Source organism: Narcine bancroftii, chromosome 7 (assembly GCF_036971445.1).
Source record: "Narcine bancroftii isolate sNarBan1 chromosome 7, sNarBan1.hap1, whole genome shotgun sequence".
Taxonomy (NCBI): domain Eukaryota; kingdom Metazoa; phylum Chordata; class Chondrichthyes; order Torpediniformes; family Narcinidae; genus Narcine; species Narcine bancroftii.
In genome coordinates, this window is record NC_091475.1 from 35,328,864 (window position 1) to 35,348,430 (window position 19,567).

A 19,567-nucleotide genomic window follows, 5' to 3' on the forward strand; every position below is an offset into this window, starting at 1 on the left:
GCCAGCATCTTTTCACTGGGGCAACAATAGCAAATGCCAGAGGACAGCTGTTTAAAGTGAGTGGAGAAAATTGAGTGCAGATGTCAGAGATAAGTGTATTACACAGTAAATGGTGGGTACCTGGAATGCATTGCCTGGGGTAGTGATGGAGGCTTGGACAATAGGAACATACACTTAGATAGGTGCATGGATGCAAGAAAAATAAAGGGATGTGTGAGGTAGGGAAAAATTAGATTATTGTAGAGTAGGTTTCATAGGTCAGCACAGTATCATGGTCTGAAGGGCCTATTCTGTGCAGTAATGTTCCATTCTCTATGCAGTCTCAAGTAAATTTTGTAGCCACCTTCACATTTTTATCACAATTTATGTCCCTTAACTAGTCTTGAGCTGTTTCAACCTTTTATGTATCTAAACACAGATGTAAAATATATATTGAAACAAGTTATTGGGGGAGTGCTGGACGCAAGCAAGATGGGAGTTAATACAATGGATGACGATTTAGAGTGAATGCACAGCTGGGTATTATTATCACTCCTGGGAATGTGATGACCTAATGGAGAATGTGTTATGTATCATCTGTCTTGTTTCCCACCTGCCCACCCTGAACTGTTTACCAGCAGTCGCACCCTGGGGAATGTCTTGACTAGTGGGCTAAAGCAGGCAAGGGCAGCTGATAGGTCCTTACTTGGTGTTGGAGGGATGCTGCCTTTCTCTAGCAAATTAAAATTGTGCAGAGAAAACCCTCAATGATGATGAAGGTAGTTCATCAGAACCATGTGGAGGACCATGAGCACCATGAGGCACTGAAGGAATCCTGGTCGTGCTCTGTAGCCGAGGAAGTCTCCAGTGTTCTTCTGAATGCTGCCTGACCTGCAGGTTTCCTTGAAACCCATATTCAGTGCCCTCCATTATATTTGCCCCTGAGCTCCAGTTTAAAATTTAAATTTATAATCAAACAATGCATATGTGATTAAAGTGAACATTTCAGATTTTATTCAAGGATATTTGTGTACATTTTCATTTGCCCATGTAGAAATTACAGCACTTTTTAGACATACTTCCCTCATTTCAAGGCACCATAATATTTGGGACATAGCAATGGTATATATATTAGAGTAGTCATATTTAGTATTTTGTACGCAATGTCTGTGATACTCAGGTGCTGAGTATCTTCTCTGGTAGTGCTCTGTCAGACTTCTATTGCAGCCATCTTCAGCTCCTGCTTATTTTGGGGGCTTGTCCCCTTAAATTTTCTCTTCAGCATATAGAAGGCATGCTCAATTGGATTTAGATTAGGTGAGTGACTTGGCCATTCAAGAATTTTCCAGTTTTTAAGCTTTGAAAAACTCCTTTAGCAGTATGTTTGGGATCATTGTCTTGCTGTAGGATGAAATGCCATCCAATGAGTTTGGAGGCATTTGCTTGAACTTGAGCAGATATTTCTATACATCTCAGAATTCATTTTGCTACTGCCATCAGCAGTTACATCATCAAAGAAGTCCACCAGAATTCTGCAGTCTCTTTTAAATACAGTACTTCTTGGCAGACTGTAATCTGGCCATCCTGTTTCTGTGGCTAACTTGTGCTTTGCATTTTGCAGTGTAGCCTCTGTATTTCTGCTCATGAAATCTTCTGTGGACAGTGGTCATTGACACATCCACACATGCCTCCTGAAGAGTATTTCTGATCTGTCAGACAGACATTTGGGAATTTTTCTTCATTATGATGAGAATTCTTCTGCCATCAACATTGGAGGTCTTCCTTGGCTAACAAGTCCCTTTGCGATCACTGAGCTCACCAGTTAGCTCTTTCTTTTTAATGATGTTCAAAACAGTTGATTTTAGTAATCCTCATGTTTGGGTGATGCCTCTTACTGTATTCATTTTTCAGCCTCATAATGGCTTCTTTGCCTTTCATTGGCACAACTCTAGTCCTCATGTTGAAAAATGACAACGACGGACTCCAAATGTGATAAAAAAAAAGCTTAGAAACAAGCCTAGTTCTCTTATTCCTGCACCAACAAAGCAATTAAACATACCTGAGTACTCACAAACACCTGCGATGCCAAATATCCCAAACATTATGGTGGCCTGAAATGGGGGAATATGTGTGAAAAGTGCTGTAATTTTTTACATAGTTAAACCAAAATGTATTCAAATAACCTTGAATAAAATCTGGAATGTGCATTTTATTCAAATGAGAATTGTTTGAAATAAATTTAAAACTGGAGTACAGGGACAAATAAAAGAATAAAAATGTCTTTGTCCCAAATATTATGGAGTGCACTGTACTTCTGATCCAAGATTTCGGACCCAAATGTCCAGCCAATAATAAGATTTGTTTTGAGATTGTTAGAGTCATCACAGGGGGGAGGGAAGGAAGGTTAAAAGGTGGGAGGGGGGGATAGAGAGAGAGAGAGAGAGAGAGAGAGAGAGAGAGAGAGAGAGATTGACTGACGGGTGTTTCAGGAAGGTAGCTATTTCCTGCACAAAGTTTTCAGAGAGTTAAGGAGAAAGAATTGAAGGATTTGATCTCAACTGAACCAAGGGTACTCAAATGGAAGGAGGGAAAAACAATGGGTGATTTCTAGAATTGACCATCATGGAAATAGACTGACAAAGATCCCTGTCTAAGCTAATCCCATTTGCCTGCATTTAGCTGATGGTCAAGTACCATATACTGCTTTCAAGCAACACACAAAATGCTGGAGGAATTCAATAGATCAGGCAGTATCAAATGAAGGCAATCGTCAACATTTCGGGCTGAAACCCTTCATCAGGAATCAGGAAACTTCCTTGGACAGTGTCATATGATTACTGTAATTACCATGCCGAGGCAGAATTAGTAAACCTTGAAGGAAGATATCCTGATTGGTACTGAGTCATGTGATAGCAGAATTTCTTCAGTTTAAACTGGCATTGAAGATTAAAGGGGAGGCCGAAAGGGTTGTACAAGTTAGAGAGGTCCTTAAATCCACTTCTTTTAGCTTGCAAATAGTGCAGACACATTTCTGATAATAGCTTCCCTCTGCCAAAGGTCATGTTTGCTTGTTGAATAGAGTTAGATTTAAATGAGAGATGGAGAGTGAAACCAGTGAGGCTTGACGTGTGACCCCCTTCTACTGCACCATTCCACAGTGGTTTAAAGGCTTCAGTCAGAATCAAAATCCTGTATCTACTCCCACCTCTTCCACACTGTCTCAGACCTCTGAAACATCCTGAAAATAAAACTCAGAGCAAGAACACCATCTTAGAAGCATTGTGTGTAACCAATGTACAGCAGTTCACAGGTGCTTGAGATCTTCAATAGAAAATAAATGCATCTATTTTTTTTTAAACTTCTGAGCAAATCATATACCTGTGGTGATGCCAAATCCTGTGTGGACTGGTTCCTCATTTATTGAATGCAGCTCACAAACTCCTGACAAGTCAAATCCAATGCGCATTGGTTTTGTCAGGAGGAACTTCCTGAAAGGTAGAAACAATGAACTTGTTAATGATTGGGAGAGGGCGTGATGTTAGATACAGAATGATTAGATTAGATCAGAATCAAAATAGAAAAGGTTGGAAATGCTCAGCAGTCCAGAGAGCAGAGAGAAATCTTTCAGATGGATTACCTTTCATAAAATAACAGTTTCTCTCACATTTGTTAGATTGTTGTGGATTAGATTAGATTGTTGTGGGGCATATTTACATAGGTCAGCACAGCATTGTGGGCTGAAGGGCCTGTACTGTGCTGTGATGTTCATTGCTCTATGTATAATGTTAAGCAGTTTGTAAATATTCTGTAGTTGCTTTCATGCCACCTATCACTATACATGCCCCTTAACTAGTCTACTAATATTGGCAGAATTTTTTTTTTTGTTTTTACATCAGATCCACATGGAAAGTTAGTTAGGAAGGTTCATGCATTAGGTATTAACTTTGAGAAAGTCAAATGGATTCAACAGTGGCTGGAAGGGAGATGCCAGAGAGTCATAGTGGATAACTGTTTGTCAGGTTGGAGCCCGGTGAAAAGTGGTGTGCCTCAGGGATCTGTATTGGGTCCATTGTTGTTTGTCATATACTTTAATAATCTGGATGATGGAGTGGTAAACTGGATTAATAAATATGCAGATGATACTAAAATAGGTGGAATTGAGGATAATGAAGAAGGTTTTCAAAGATTGCAGAGAGATTTGGACTCGTTAGAAGAGTGGGCTGGAAGGTGGCAGATGGAGTTTAATGCTGAGAAGTGTGAAGTGCTTCATTCTGGAAGGAATAATCAAAACAGGACACACGTAGTAAATGGGAGGGCAATGAGGAATGCAGTAGAGCAGGAAGATCTAGGAATAACGGTGCATCGTTCCCTGAAGGTAGACTCTCATGTGAAAGGGGCTTTTAGTAAGCTGGCCTTTATCAATCAACGCATAGAATATAGGAGTTGGGAGGTGTTGAGACTGTTTAAGGCATTGGTGAAGCCAAATTTTGAATACTGTGTGCAGTTCTGATCAGTGAATTATAGGAAGGATACCAACAAGGTAGAGAGAGTGCAGAGAAGATTTATGAAAATGTTACGTGGGTTTCAGAATCTAGATTACAAAGAAAGATTGAGCAGATTAGATCTTTATTCCTTGGAGCATAGAAGGTTGAAGGGGGATTTGATAGAGGTATTTAAGATTATGAGAGGGATAGATAAAGATGATGTGGATAGGGTTTTTCCCTTGCAGGTTGGAGAGATTGAAACAAGAGGACATGAGTTAAGAGGAAAAAGTTTAGAAGTAACATGAGGGGGGGAATTTCTTCACTCAGAGAGTGGCAGCTGTGTGGAATGAGCTTCTGGGAGAAGTAGTGGTGGCAGGGTCCATTTTGTCCTTTAATGAAAAATTGGAGAGGTATATGAATAGGAGGGGAATGGAGGGTTATGAGCAGGGTGGAGGTAGGTGGGACTAGAGGAGAGTACTTGGTTCGATGCAGACTCGAAGGGCCGGGATGGCCTGTTTCTGTGCTGTAATTGTTATATAATTTATACATGGTTATATCTTCAATATTTGCAATCTTTTGCCTTCTGATTCACTTGAAGAACTTGGCATGGAACTACTGTAATCAACTTAGGGGGTTCTTATTTATTTATGACATTAATGATGCTGGAAAGTAAATGAAATGTATTTTATTGAGCTTAAGGCAGAAAAATATCATTGGTAGTTAGAATGATTGTCTAAAGCAAATACTAAAATTCTTTATCTCTCCCATTCCTTCAATTTTCCCATTTATACCTCAACTTCGCTCATGCAGGTCTGCACAAAAAGAATTTTGCCATCTGACAAGAGATCAGGTTGGATTTTATTGGGCATATTCAGGCCTGACACATCTCCTTACAACTTTAATGGGGTAGCAGAATTTAGCAAAGTTGCAAGTTGCATATACAAGGTCAGGAAGGAATCTTGGGGCCTTTCTTTCAGGGATATTCACTCTGATCCATTCATCTCCCACCTTCTCTGCCACTGAAAACTAATCTGTTTCCTCTCTTTGCCAGTACTATTGAAGGACCTGGACATCCCCCTCCCCTCACCCAATTTTAAACAGCTCATTGTGTCTCCTACCACAGATGCTGCCTGGTCTGCTGAGATGCTTGCAGCATTTAAAAATACATTTGTTTAGGTATGTGGACAGGAAAGGCTCATGTGCATGAGCCACATGCAGACAAGTGGACCAGCTCTGATAGGCAACTTGATGTCTTAAACAGCATGGAAACAGGCTCTTCAGCATAGAATGGACCTCATTACATGCGACAATAAAACAATTCAATTGAACTCAGCTCAAGTATTTTCATTGTGTGATGAGATTGTTTAATGGTTTTATTGTATTGTATATGTGGAATATTCAATGGGTTTGGAGGGGGGTGGGAAGGTAGGGGGAGAAAATGCTACTGTGTATATTTAAGAGGGAAATGTTTGTATGCATTTTGATTGATATGGTTCACAGTGTGAAAAATAAAAATTAAAATAAAAGAAGCAGTTTATACACTATATAATTCAAGGATACCGCTATTATTATTATTCAATAATCTGGCGATTGCATAGCTTAATATTTTATAACAGAGATTATTCAGATTTTTCATTTTCTATAAAGTACTTTGAAAATTAAAGGATGACTAAAACACAAGTTATCTTGAGAAGTGCAAGTAAGCAAGTCAATGAAACAGCAATCAGTGATAACTAACAGTGCGTATAACCTTCCCCACTCCTTCCAAGATCCCTTTATTGTCATTAATTCGTCAAATTTTGTTTGCCATTAAGGCATCTAGTCAATTTACTGGTGGGTATAGTTACATTTAAAATAAATGTACCACACTAACTTATTAGTTTTATGTTCCACTAGTAGCCATCTGTCTTCAGCAACCAAATGAACAGATTTCACGACGATCGGTAGGGAGAGGGAGTGTGCCTGTCCTTCCAGCACATCCAATACATCAAGGGAATTCCTGCAAAACAGAAGCATCTGTCACCTAACATGCGGCTTTAACACTTTCAATGGCACCGAACAGATTTGCCTGTTTAGTTTCTCACTCTCAAATAATCTGTGAAAATTCTCTGCAGATTTTGAGACTTGCTCAGCCTAATGTGTGCAGTCTGCTTGCACTGCAGTGTGTGATTCTCTCACCAATCTGTCGTATTGCCCAACAGGAGAAATACAAGAAACTGTGGACAATCTAAAAGATTGGGGCATAATTCAAACAAGTTGTAATGACATACAACTGTTTCTTCTTTGAACTCTTCCACACTACCCATATATTCACATTTATAATACATTGCACCTGCAAGCTTATCATACTACAATTACATTACTGATTCCTGTGGTGTAAGTTTTCACTGGCAGTTGTCATCTTATGTCACCATAGCAATTGACAGTACTGAAGATTAATAGAAAGTGGATGCAGAGATAAATTATTTAATATATCCAGAGAAAATGGTGCTTTTCTTTGGCTTGGCTTCGCGGACGAAGATTTATGGAGGGGTAAATGTCCACGTCAGCTGCAGGCTCGTTTGTGGCTGACAAGTCCGATGTGGGACAGGCAGACACGGTTGCAGTGGAAAATTTGTTGGTTGGGGTTGGGTGTTGGGTTTTTCCTCCTTTGTCTTTTGTCAGTGAGGTGGGCTCTGCGGTCTTCTTCAAAGGAGGTTGCTGCCCGCCGAACTGTGAGGCGCCAGGATGCACGGTTTGAGGCGATATCAGCCCACTGGCGGTGGTCAATGTGGCAGGCACCAAGAGATTTCTTTAGGCAGTCCTTGTACCTCTTCTTTGGTGCACCTCTGACACAATGGCCAGTGGAGAGCTCGCCATATATTTGTTATGTATATGTGCAATGTTTATGAGAGTAAAGTCATTTTCAATTAGCCCATTTAATTAGTGGCCATAGGGAGTTGTTACAACTTGTTTCTTCCCTGTAATGTGCAGTTTTTATCTGCACTCTTCATGCCTCAATGGATGGGAGTTCTGCCCATATGGTCAGCCAGCTAGCTGTATCTTTTCTTAGTGGTTTACTCAGTGGATAATTTATGCCTCTCCAAGCTAGAAGCTTAAAAGTTTGTTCCACTCTTGGCACTTGAGCACAAGATCTAAGCTTCCGGACTCCAGAGTATGCCAAAGTACTCAATCAGAGTTCTTTTGGATGAGACTTCAAACCACCTTTCTTCAGGTGGATACAAAAGATTTATGTCACTATTAGAACAACAGGGATAGAATACTGTTTAACAAGAAAGTCAGCGGGTGCTGGAGAAATTCAGGTGGTCACGCGGAATCCAAAGGATAACCAGCATAGTGGGCCTTCGTTTGACCATAGCTGGCAGTTCCTTCTACTTAGCTGCCAACCTCTGTGTGAAAAATGTGTCCTTCAGGCATGCTTTAAATATTTCCCCTTTCAAAACCATGCCCTCTAGCTTTTGACTTCCTTTTCCTGGGAAAGCATGTGACCATTGACCTTTTCTATTAGCCTTTTTATGGTGAAATCCCACATTATAGCAGTTTCAAGTGGGAAAAAAGGTGATTTTACCTTTTATGCTGACGACCTATAAGGTGGATCCCGCAGTCCCTTTATGCACAGCTGAGTTGGGAGCCAGCTTCCAGAGCTGAAGGAGGTGGGGGCGAGTGGAGCAGTATCACTGCCCACCACCGTGTCATCAAACTTGCATGCCGAGAAGGGAAAGCGGCATATACTCAACAATGGCGAACGAAGAGCAGGTAAGAGCGCTAGTGGAGATCCGTGCAGTCTTAGGACTCAGGCAAATCTCCTGCATCACGTAATAGCCTCTATTAACCATATGGTTTTTAAAAAATACGCGCTCCTGGGTCGCGGGCTGATGGCGTCGTCGTGACGTCATCAGCCCTCCCCTTTGCACCTGTTTTCAGTGGCATTCATTTTATGGAGGAGGTGGAGCGACTTCACTTCACCTTTAAGGGTATCCCACAGGCAGTTGGAAACTGGAATGTATTCCAGCAGTCCATCAGCCTTCGGTCCTTTTATGGAGATGAGTGCAGCAATGTAAAGATGGAGAATCTCTGTCTTTACATTCGCCTTTTTAAAAATATATAAAAGGGCCTTATGTCCCTCATGTAAACCTCCACAAGGTCATCCTTGCACACTCCAGTCTCTCATCGTATCTCCTGGCAACGTCCAAGTCACACTGAATACCCAGACACACATAACTGCCAAGCAAATCTCTTACCAGCAATGACAAAGCAGAAACATGGGAACAAGTTTGTTTAAAAGATCAATCTCATTGAAATAAAAATACCTTACCCCTGTTCCTTGTAGAATACAAGCCAATTTTTATGTGAAAATTCTCGGCACATTTTGTAGACAACCTATATAAATGAAAATAAAATTGCTTGCTTAAACTATGACACTCACATAAAATATTATTTCTCAGTAACAATATTTTCCTAACATTCTGTACAGCTCTATTGGGTCACTGACAAAGAATGGAGAGGTTAATACATGGGAAACTACTGTTGTTGCTCAATGAGTCAGTGACTGAAGAATGGAAATCCTCTCCATAAGGATAAAGGGAGAGGTTAGATAAAATCTTTTTATCCATAAGGTTATTATGATGGAGAAAGCCCAATAAGACCTAACATTTGAGATGGGAAAGGTCTGGAACATGGACATGGAATGAGGGCAAATAGATGGCTTGTCATGACTTGGGTTGGTAAGGTGGTGGATGATACAAAGGTGGGTGGTGTTCTGGATAGGGTGGAGGGTTACCAGAGGCTAGAGAGGGACATTGACGGGTTGTGTAGCTGGGCTGAGAATGGCAGATGGAGTTTAACCCATAAAAGTGTAGTGGCTCATTTCAATTGGTCAAATTTGAAAGCAGAATACAATGTTAATGGGAAGACTCCAGGCAGTGTGGACGAACTGAGAGATCTTGGGATCCATGTCTATAGGACTCTCAAAGTTGCTGCACAGATTGATAGTGTGTTAAGAAGGCATATGACGTGTTGGTCTTAATTAACTGAAGGCTTGAGTTCAAGAACTAATGTTGCAGGTATGCAAGACTTTAGGCCCCCAACTTGGAATATTGTGTTCAATTCTGGTCACCTCACTACATGAAGGATGTGGATGCTACAGAGAGGGTGTAGAGGAGATTTACAAGGATGCTGCTTGTTTGGAGAGCATGCATTCTGAGGATAGGTTGATTGAACTTGGACTTTTCTCCTAGAGTGATGGAGGATGAGGGATGACCGGAGGATTTTTCCCCATTGCTAAATGGGAGTAAATACAGGGGGGCTGTAAGAGTTAAGTTTTTCACAGAGAGGTGGGTGCACGGAATGCACCGCTGACAATGGTGGTGGCGGCAGGTACAACAGGATCTTTTAAGAGACTAGGTACATGGAACTGAGGAAAATAGAAGGTTATGCAATAGGGAAAGTCTAGGCAATTAGAGTAAGTTATTAGGTTGGCAAAACACTGTGGGTCGAATGCTGTAGATTTCTATGTTCTATCATCAACCCTCAAACATCACAACCTTGTACTTGATGAAGAGTTCTGACCTGAAACGTCGACAATTCTTTTTCTCCCACTGATGTGATACCAAACGGTGAGTACCTCCAATAGATTATTTTTGCTCCAGGTTCCAGCATTTGCAGCCCTTGTCTCCAATTTCACTTCTACTTGATTAGCCCTTGGATCTTTCCTATTTCTTTGAGTTTCTTTCCTTTAGCTGCCTAAGCCCTCTATTCCTGTTTGCCTTCCTTTTTGATCAATATTTGTTTACTTCCTTGATGCTTCCACTGATAACATTCTAGAGAAGCATCAGAGACATTATGATACCATAGTAGCTTAATATCCATGCATTGTTTTCCATATGCAAGTATTTCCTAAAGATAAAGGAGTAAGCTATTTCAGCCAATCCAGTTCACTGTTAGTTCACAGAGCAATCTCCTTCACTAACAATTTTCCCAATAACCTATGCCATCACCCCATGCCCTTATTGTCTTGCCCACCTATATAATGTGTACTTCTCAGAGCTGATTAATTAACTGCAAGCACATAGTTGGGATGGGGAAGAAAACCAGAATACCCGAGAGTGAATCCACATAGTCAGAATCAGAATTTATTGTCATGAACTAGTCATGAAATACGTTGTTTTGTGGCAGCCTCACAGTGCAAAAGTTCATATAAACCACCTTAACAAAAATAAATAAAAATAGTGCATGAAAAGTCAAAGTAAGGCAGTATCTTTGGTTCATTGATCATTCAGGAATATGATGGCAGGGGGGAAGAAGCTGTCCTTGTGCCGCTGAGTGCTTGTGTCACAGGGAGAGCCTGCAAACTCCATTGAGTTGCAAGTCAACATTGAACTCGGGTTGCTGGAACTACAAGGCACCCGCACTAGCTGCTGCACCACATGCTACCTTGTTGTTTGTTGGCTGTTCAAAGACAGGGTTTAAAAATGCACTCCCAATCATAACTAATCGAAAACAAAATAAAGACACAAGAGATTTGATTAAGGGCTCCAAACCTTTTCCTCCCACTGATGCTGCTCAACCTCAAGAAGAAATAAAGTGTAGTTGTATTCCATCATGGAATAAAGGATCTTTAATATTATACAGGTGCCTAATGTTTTATCTGGGATCGTCTGGACCAGACACATGACATTGTTCGGAATCTTCTGGATTTCAGAATCATTTTGATTTCCATCCCTTTAAGTCTACCCAAGTCATGTTGCCATTTCCATTCCCACCCCCCTCCCGAGTCATGCTGCCATCTCTCCCCCCCCCACCCCGAATCATGCTGCCGTCTCTTCCCCTCGCCTGACTGAGTTGTGCTGCCATCCCTCTCTCTCCTTCTGCCTCCTGCTGTACCAGCACCGGGAGAACAGCCCCTTTCTGTTCCCCTGCGTTGGTGCTGGTACAGTAGTTTCAATAACATGGGGGATTATGGTTAGCGATGACGGCCATTGAGCTGCCACCAAGCCGACTGAAAATGCCACGACGTTGAACAGGTGTAAGTATAGGGGATTCAGAGGCACTTATAAAGTAGTGGAATGCGACGGGTTACATGGGAGTTGAGCAAGGGTCATGTTTGGTGCCAAACTCCATCTTTGATGAGCAGATGTCATCTACTGACAAAAGTGCTAGTTTTTGGAGGGTGCCGGTTTTCGGAATTCCAGATAAAATTCTGGTACTCAGACTCTCGAGGGTAAGTCCACTCATTACATCATACAATTTGGAAATCAGTGACCTTTCCTTAAGTGGAAGAGCAGGCAATTGGAAATTTACTGCATTATGCAAATCATTTGTAATGGTCAGGGAGTGAAAACCAAATGGCTGACCTGGTCCTCCTTATTTGCCCACCAGTGTGTTTTTTTAGGATGTTCCTGCTCTTTTCCAGAGAAGACAATTCGACTGACTGCACCATTGGTCAAGTTTAATAACAAGATTGTGTTGCTCTGTGAAAGGAAGACAAAAAAAATGAATCATTTAGAATATACAATACATAAACAGACCACTCAACCCAACTGGGTTGTTGAAGTTGCACACATCCAGAGAAGCGAACTCTAATTTGAGCTTCCCAGGCACATTCACTTCTTGCCTTGTTGCCAAGCATCTAGTCACAGCTACCATGGCAGGACAATAGTTGAGGGGAAATTGTCAAAGTTTGCATAATGATCTTCTCACATGTAATGACCACAGAAGTGAATGAAATTGAAGTGTACTGGGATCATTTCACATCAGATGTGGATCTCATCTAAGTGGAAGGTGCCCGATTTACCTGGAGTGCATGTTGTCGATTTCCTCCCCTCTCTCTGTCTCCAGAGCAGGCTGAAAACCCTGAAATGACTGTCCAAGGTTTGAACCAAATTGCCCACTGCAGGTAAGGTAGCAGGTAGTTGTGAGATGTGGAAAACTCTGACTCAAAGATTACCTCTACTCCGTTCTTGGAATATCACTGACCTTCATGCCAAATAAAAACTTTTTAGTGCCACTTTATTTGTCATGTTCCATTATGTTAATACTCATGTTAAAGTAAGTGCCTTTATTGTCACGATTAATCTTGATACAAACTTGTTTTCTAAATCCAAAGTGCCACTGGAGTATGGTGACTTTTTGCAAGCTGTCTGTAAGGCACACAAAACTTAGCAAAACTATCGCTGTACATGTGACAATAATCAATTCAAAGATTCACCCACATGGGGTAACAACCTCTCCACATCCACATTGTCCTCTGTACCTCAAATGTTTCACTCAAGTCACTTTTTTTTGTTTGAATATTTCATTTTGAATTTTTCAAGTCATACATGCTTCCATATTTAAAATGCACTGTACAGTATAATCATAATATAAACCATGTTACCTGTTGATTTTAAAACCCAAATCTAATCTACCCCACCCACCTCCCCTCTCCCCCTAAAGAAAAAGAAATAAGGTAAAAATCCCTAAAAATAAAGAATAAAGCAAGAAAATAGCAAGAAATATCTGAGGACTACCATCCAAACAAGAGGGATCTAATTTTCCTGACTTAACCAGATTTAAGGGGCATCAGTGTTAGATTCAAAAATATAGGAAAGTAACCGAAAGTTTATAACATTATTTAAAAGCTTTAATTATCACATTCCAAAGAAAAAATATCATATCTATTATTATTCTCTCCTTCCGTCCTCCCACACCACACTCCCTTCAGAGACCACTTTCCCTTCCCTTAAAGATAGGACTCAGTACCAATAACACTTCCCAAGAAGTATGAAAAAAGAAAAAAGTACCATTACTAAATGGTAAAAAAAAACCCCTTTAGTGTAAAATAGACTAAACACCACCATCCCTCTCTATCGTACGGGTAGTGAGAAAACCCACCAACATGCATGTCTAGATTCTGGAGGCGAACCACCCGAACTCCCAGGCAAAACAATTTCAGAAAATGTTACTCTTTTTTCCCCCAAAGGATTAATATGAAACAAATGCAAATGTACAGGAAGAAAAAAGTGTCATTATTCAAATTTTAAAAAATCAAGTTCAAAGAAGTTATCTCATTCTCTTTCAGTTTTCTTTAGCTTGTTCACAAAGTTCTTTACTACTTCAATATCAGTAAAAGACTTATTTTGTCCATTTGGCATCATAATTTTTAAATTGGCTGGTTGACACAACACAGATTTGTAACCTTTTTCCCCAAAGGGTGCTCTTCAGTGGATTAAATTCCTGTCTGCGCATTAATAGCACAGCACTTGTATCCGGATAGAAAAAATATTTTTTTCAATTTCCAGTGGTTTTCCTTCTCTCTCCTTGATCTTTATCACTACAACTCTTTAATATTTTTCCACTATCCTCAAATTTCATGCATCCAATTAATAAAGAGTTCTGACATTTTGTACTCCCAAGACTTTTGGTAGCCATTTTTGAAAGAAGCAGATTAGATTTGCTCCCTCCTCTCCCTCTTTTTTTTGAATATTTATAGTTTTCCACATTTGAACTCAATAGTTTACAACTTTGTCAACAGTGTTTACAAATCTGTGTCAATTACAACTTATCCAATCTATGCAAATTTTCTATAGAGTCCAAACATAACATCATAGGAACATAGGAAGTAGGCACAGGAGTAGGCCAAAAATGGCCCATCGAGCCTGCTCCGCCATTCAATATGATCATGGCTGATCTAATTTATGACCTAACTCCACCTACCTGCCTTCTCCCCATATCCCCTAATTCCTCTCCCTCCCCCCACCCCATTCCATCAACATTAAACACTTAACACATAAACAACCAAAAATGAACATTTAAGACGTTAAAACATTCACAACATGAGGATTAATCATATGAGGGAGTTATGGGTCTGATCTGGTCCAGCAGTCAGAGAGAGACCTGGCCGATTTTCCTTTTTTTCCCCCGACTTTTCCAGGCTGGACTGGAATTGGGGAGGGATTGGCGAACCAGACCTTAAGGAAAAGTTGTCCCCTTCACAACCGTGCTCCTATTTGGTTCAGGTATGGCTGCCAAATTTTTTGGAAGGTGCTGTACCTTCCCCTCAAGTTATAGGTAATTTTCTCCAGGGGAACACAGGCTTGGATCTCCTTGCTCCATTGCGCAATGCTCAGACAAGAGTCGGACTTCCAGCGAGCTGCTTTGCACTTCCTGCCCACTGCCAATGCGATCATTACAAATTGAATTTGGAATTTGGGCAGCTTCATTATAAGTATGTCCATTACATTGCCCAACAAGAACAGCTCGGAATCCTGTGGGAATTCCTTACCTATAATTTTCCCTAGGACTTCTCCAGAAGGGCCTCACCTTGGTGTATGTCCAGGTCGTGTGCACAAAGGTTCCTGTCTCAATGCTGCATCTAAAACACTGATCCGACAATTCCAGCTTAGTCTTTTGCGGCATCAGGTACAGCTGGTGCAAAAAAATTGTATTACACCAGCCTTTACCTCACATTGATTACTGCAGTCTTGCTGGTCTGACACAGGTTGGACCAGCATCGCTCATCAATCATTATTCCTAAGTCCAACTTCCACCTCTGTCTCAATTTATGGAGACCTTGTTTGGGTCCTTCTACTTGGAGCAGGAAATACATTGCCAAAATAAATTTCCATGTGATCCCCCTTCGAATCATAGTGTCTATGTCCCTGCACTTTGGTAGGGCCAGAGTTGGATGTAATTTATCCTGTAGAAAATATCTTAGCAGAACGTAGCAGTAGAATGTCCTGTTGGACAAATCATATTTCTGCCTAAGCTGTTCAAATGACATTAAATGCCCCTGCTTGTAACAGTCCCCTATGCACCTGATGCCGTTCCTATTCCAGGTGTCTAGGATCCTTTTACCCACCTTCAAAGGTATTAACCGGTTTGCAGTCAGGGGCGTTTTTGGAGACAGCCCCGGTTTTATTCCTAAATATTGATTAATGTCATTCCAAATGTGAATAATTTCTTTTAATATGGGGTTGTCTGTTTTTCCAGATAGCAAGTTGGCATCCCATTTGTAAATAAAGTCCTCTGCTACCCTCTTGCCCACCAAGTGCAAGCCAATTTGTATCCAGGATGGTAACTCTCTCCCCACCCCCCCCCCCACCAAAGAGAAAGGAGATGTACCTCACTGGGCTGCCCTATCATATTTTTTAAAGTCCGGCATCCATAATCCGCCCACTGTATCCCAGGACAATTTCTCCATGGACACCCTGGCTACCTTCCCATTCCATCAGAATGTTCTTAAAATAAAACCCTGGGCAACGTCACAGGCAAGGTCTGAAAAAGATACTGGAATCTTGGCAGCACATTCATTTTCACACAGTTGACCCTGCCCACTAGTGTTATGGGCAGGGACATCCATCTGGTTAGGTCTTCCTCGTGTTTTCTCAGCAAGGGGGTATAATTTAATTTGTACAAATTACAAAAATCATTATCTATTTTGACTCCTAGGTACTTGATTCCATTTCACGGCCACTTTAGATAACTGTTTTTTTGGCATTGGCTATAATCCCCTCCCGTAAGTGGCATAATCTCACTCTGGATCCTGACGAATGGCCTCAGCCAATGGCTCCATAGCCAGTACAAACAGAGCTAGAGTTAGTGGGCATCCCTGTAGCACAGAAGGTCAAAGAACACTTAGCATTGTTGTCAAATTCCATGGTTAATACTTTAGAGCACACATGTCAAACTCTGGCCCGCGGGCCAAATTTGGCCTGCAATATAATTATATTTGGCCCGCAAGATCATTTCAAAAATGTATTAGAGGTGGCCCGCCCTGCAGCGAGAGCCGATACTGTTTTTTGGTAACGTCACCCCCACCATCCTCCCCCTTCATTGCACATCCTTCCCCATTGTAACACGAGAAATTGTACACGAGAAGTCTGTCGATGTCATCAGCCGGCAAGCCAGTTGGAAGGCTCCCCGCACAACCAGTCACTTCTCCCACCTGTCGAGCAGTACGGCAGATGGGCGAGCGCCTGTGATTTCCTGTCGGCGCGACGGGCATGGCAGGCTGCGCACTGCCCCCGGGCAGCGCGAGCCCCGCGCGACTGGCACTGGATGGCCCTTCCACAGCGTGAGCGCACTTCTCCCAGTCACCACAGCCTTCAGCGCTTGCACCCGCGCGGCCCCAGGGACGGCTGGTTCGGCCCTGCACGTGAAGCAAGAGATGGTGGCTGTCCGCAAAGGCTGATCGGCAGCGCGCTGGGCCTGAGTGGGTGGGTAAGCAGGGGTGGGCAGAGGGTGTAGGTGAGGAGTAATGGGCAGGGGAAGTTATGGTGGTGCGAGGGGCAGTTAGAGGGAGGGATGGGTAGAAGGAGGGGTGGATAGGGAAGAGGTAAAAGGGGAGGGGCAGGGCGAGTAGGGGAGGGGTGATTAGAGGGTGAGAGATGGGTAGAGGGAGAAACAGGTTAAGGGGAGAGGCAGTAGAGGGGCGTGTATAGGATGGGGTGGGTAGAGGCAGAGTGAGTGGAGTGAGGGGTGAGTAGAGGTTGGGTAAAGGACTGGTCAGGTAGAGGGATGGTGGGTCGAGGGTGAATAGAGGCCTAGAGCCTGAGGAGTGAGCAGGAAATGCTGAGTCCTGATGCAGGCCAAAATGGACATAGCCTGTGAATGCTGACTACATCTCCACAGGGACCAAATAGGTTTCCCTCAGGTCAAGCAAAGGGTGAACTTGAGCTACCTACTCCTGACCTGTAACATTATCCTCCTAAAGTTATATCCTAAAGTTTAACATTACATATGTTGAAAGAAGAGAAAACATGCAGATGTTGTTGAAAATTTTCAATAAATATTTAGTTCGGCCCTTGACTTAGTCCAAGTTTTTAATTTTGGCCCTCCGTGAATTTGAGTTTGACACCCCTGCTTTAGAGAAAACCAATGTTAATATTCAATGCAAAATCAAAGAGAGAGTACAGGTGACATGGAAGGAAAATTGCGGGAAAATTGGTGTGCTGAATTGGAAATTTCCATTACCAAACAATGGAGATTACAGAATGTGCCACAGAATCCGGGAGGTGAATCTTTTCAATTTTGGTTCACATCCCTGGAATTAGTGCAAACCATGATTCCTGCTTCACAGGAATGAGCTGCTGAATTGCCTATATTTGTTAGGTACCTGGTCCTCGTGTAGTATGACTTGGTTATGGAGTGGCTGGCTCAGTGGAGCCACCGTCACAAAGGGCTGCCAAACTCCAACAGCGTTCCGTGGGAAGATGTCGTACAAATCTACGTAGAGTATGCTGCTGCCTGGCAAGTTGATTGTGTATAGAGACACTGGATTACACGTAGCCACGTAAATGGTGTCTGTGGTTGCACCTGTAGGAGATCAATGGTGTATCAGTGAGCACAATCCAGAAAAGCTGTTTAGTCGCATAGCAATTCAACAACTGAAAGCTTCATTGGCACTTCTAACTTACTAATTCCTTTCCTCCTCTTGCTTGTAATAAAGCAATGAATCTCAAACACAGACTTATTTTACCCTCTATCCACCTTGTTTTAGGGTTGTGTGCCTAGCATAGCTCAGTCTATACTGTTTATGCTTTGGCTACAGGGCATGTGATTGGGAAGACCCCACCAGTCTTGCTCGTGTGAATATGTATTTCATATTTTGTAGATAGTCTTGATAGAATTCAACACTAATTCTGCTGGGAGAGAAAGAATGGTTGACAATTCAGGACTGAACCCTTCATCGAGTCTCAAAGATGGGCTGTAACCTGCAACATCGACCATTCTTTTTCTCCCACAGATGCTGCTGTTCCTCCAGCAGATTGATTGTTGCCCTAGATCCCAGTAACTGTCATCTCCTTTGTCCCCAGCACAGATAGAACATTACAGAACAGGCACTTGAATCAACTGTTCCCCATTAAAAGCAATGTCAGCAACTTTTTGCTGAGATGCAGTGGACAGGATTCTCGATTCGGAATCAAGTGCACTTTAAGCCCTAAGAGCATAGACTTGCATAAAAACCAATTGACACTCCCTTTCTTCATTGTCAGAATGCTGTCCTTGAACCAGGCATCAAACCAAGTTACTTCTGGCCTCTCCAATGAATTTAAAGAATTTAAATTTGTTGAGGCCAATTCATTAAATATATTCAAAAGAGAGTTGGATGCAGCCCTATTAGCTAAAGGGATCAACAGGTTTAGAGAGAAAGCAGGAACAGAGTATTGAGACCATATGATCAGCCATGAATATTGAATGATGGTGCAGACTCAAAGGGCTGAATGGACTACTCCTGCACCTTTCTTCTATGTTCCTATAATTTATTGACACCACTGAAAGGAAATCCCCCTGGTTTCTGGATCTAGTTCACTCACTCAACCAAAGAACATTACTGAAACAGGTTGCAAAATATCTGTTTGTCAGATCTGGTTGTACAGTTGGCCACTAGGTCATCTATATTATAATAATGACTATACTTGAAAATGATGTAAAATGCTGATCTTTCTTTAATTGTTTTCTTTGTTTTTGTGGGAACCACTTCCCTATCTTTGCTTTTCTAAAGGCTCTGGGTTTGAATAGAAATATGGCTCCCAGTCAAGTCCAAACAGTGGATGTCAGGAAGGAGAGTATTGCCCAAGGTGGGAGCCTGTCCCAACCAATAGCAGCTTTGGTAACAGCTGATTATTGCCTAAAGGACAGGAGCTGCCGGGACAAATAGGGAGCTCCCTGAACCAACCTGACACATTGTTCATTACATCTCGCACTGACCCATAAAGATATTGACATATCTCCCTCAGCATTAACCTGGACATTGCTGTGTTAATAAGCTGTTAACAGTAGTGATTCGCATCTTAACATATTCTCCAATGCTGATAGCTTGAAGTCTCCAGTGACCAACCAGCTGTGCTCTGTTGCTATTTATGCCAAATATACAACAAAAACTGATTGTGAAAGTTCAGTGAAAATGGACTCCTCCTTTCCCGTCTTTGTCCCTCGACTTTTAAAAACATTTAATAAATTAACTTCACTTGTGGAAGTTCAGATGACTTGTTCCACGAGGAATTCAGCTGAATCTGGTCATTCAGAACAAGGATTTTGGAAACATGATTGGTTGGCACTAGTCCCACAATACATCTTATGTGGGCCAACTGTAACTCAAGGCTACACACTTTTATTTCAGTCAG

The 19,567-nt window shown here is 41.8% G+C and overlaps 1 protein-coding gene across 6 annotated transcripts in view; it reads right to left on the reverse strand.

The window, feature by feature from the left end:
• Positions 1-19,567, reverse strand: part of vwa8 (von Willebrand factor A domain containing 8) — a 257,379-nt gene that overhangs the window by 61,059 nt on the left and 176,753 nt on the right. For all 6 annotated transcript variants that reach the window (XM_069889575.1, XM_069889576.1, XM_069889574.1 and 3 more), the window contains 5 exons: positions 17,557-17,756; positions 11,816-11,932; positions 8,779-8,843; positions 6,337-6,462; positions 3,358-3,467 (listed from right to left, as the gene is read on the reverse strand). In XM_069889575.1, coding sequence (XP_069745676.1) covers positions 3,358-3,467; positions 6,337-6,462; positions 8,779-8,843; positions 11,816-11,932; positions 17,557-17,756 — 618 coding nt within the window. The remainder of the gene's footprint in view (positions 1-3,357; positions 3,468-6,336; positions 6,463-8,778; positions 8,844-11,815; positions 11,933-17,556; positions 17,757-19,567) is intronic.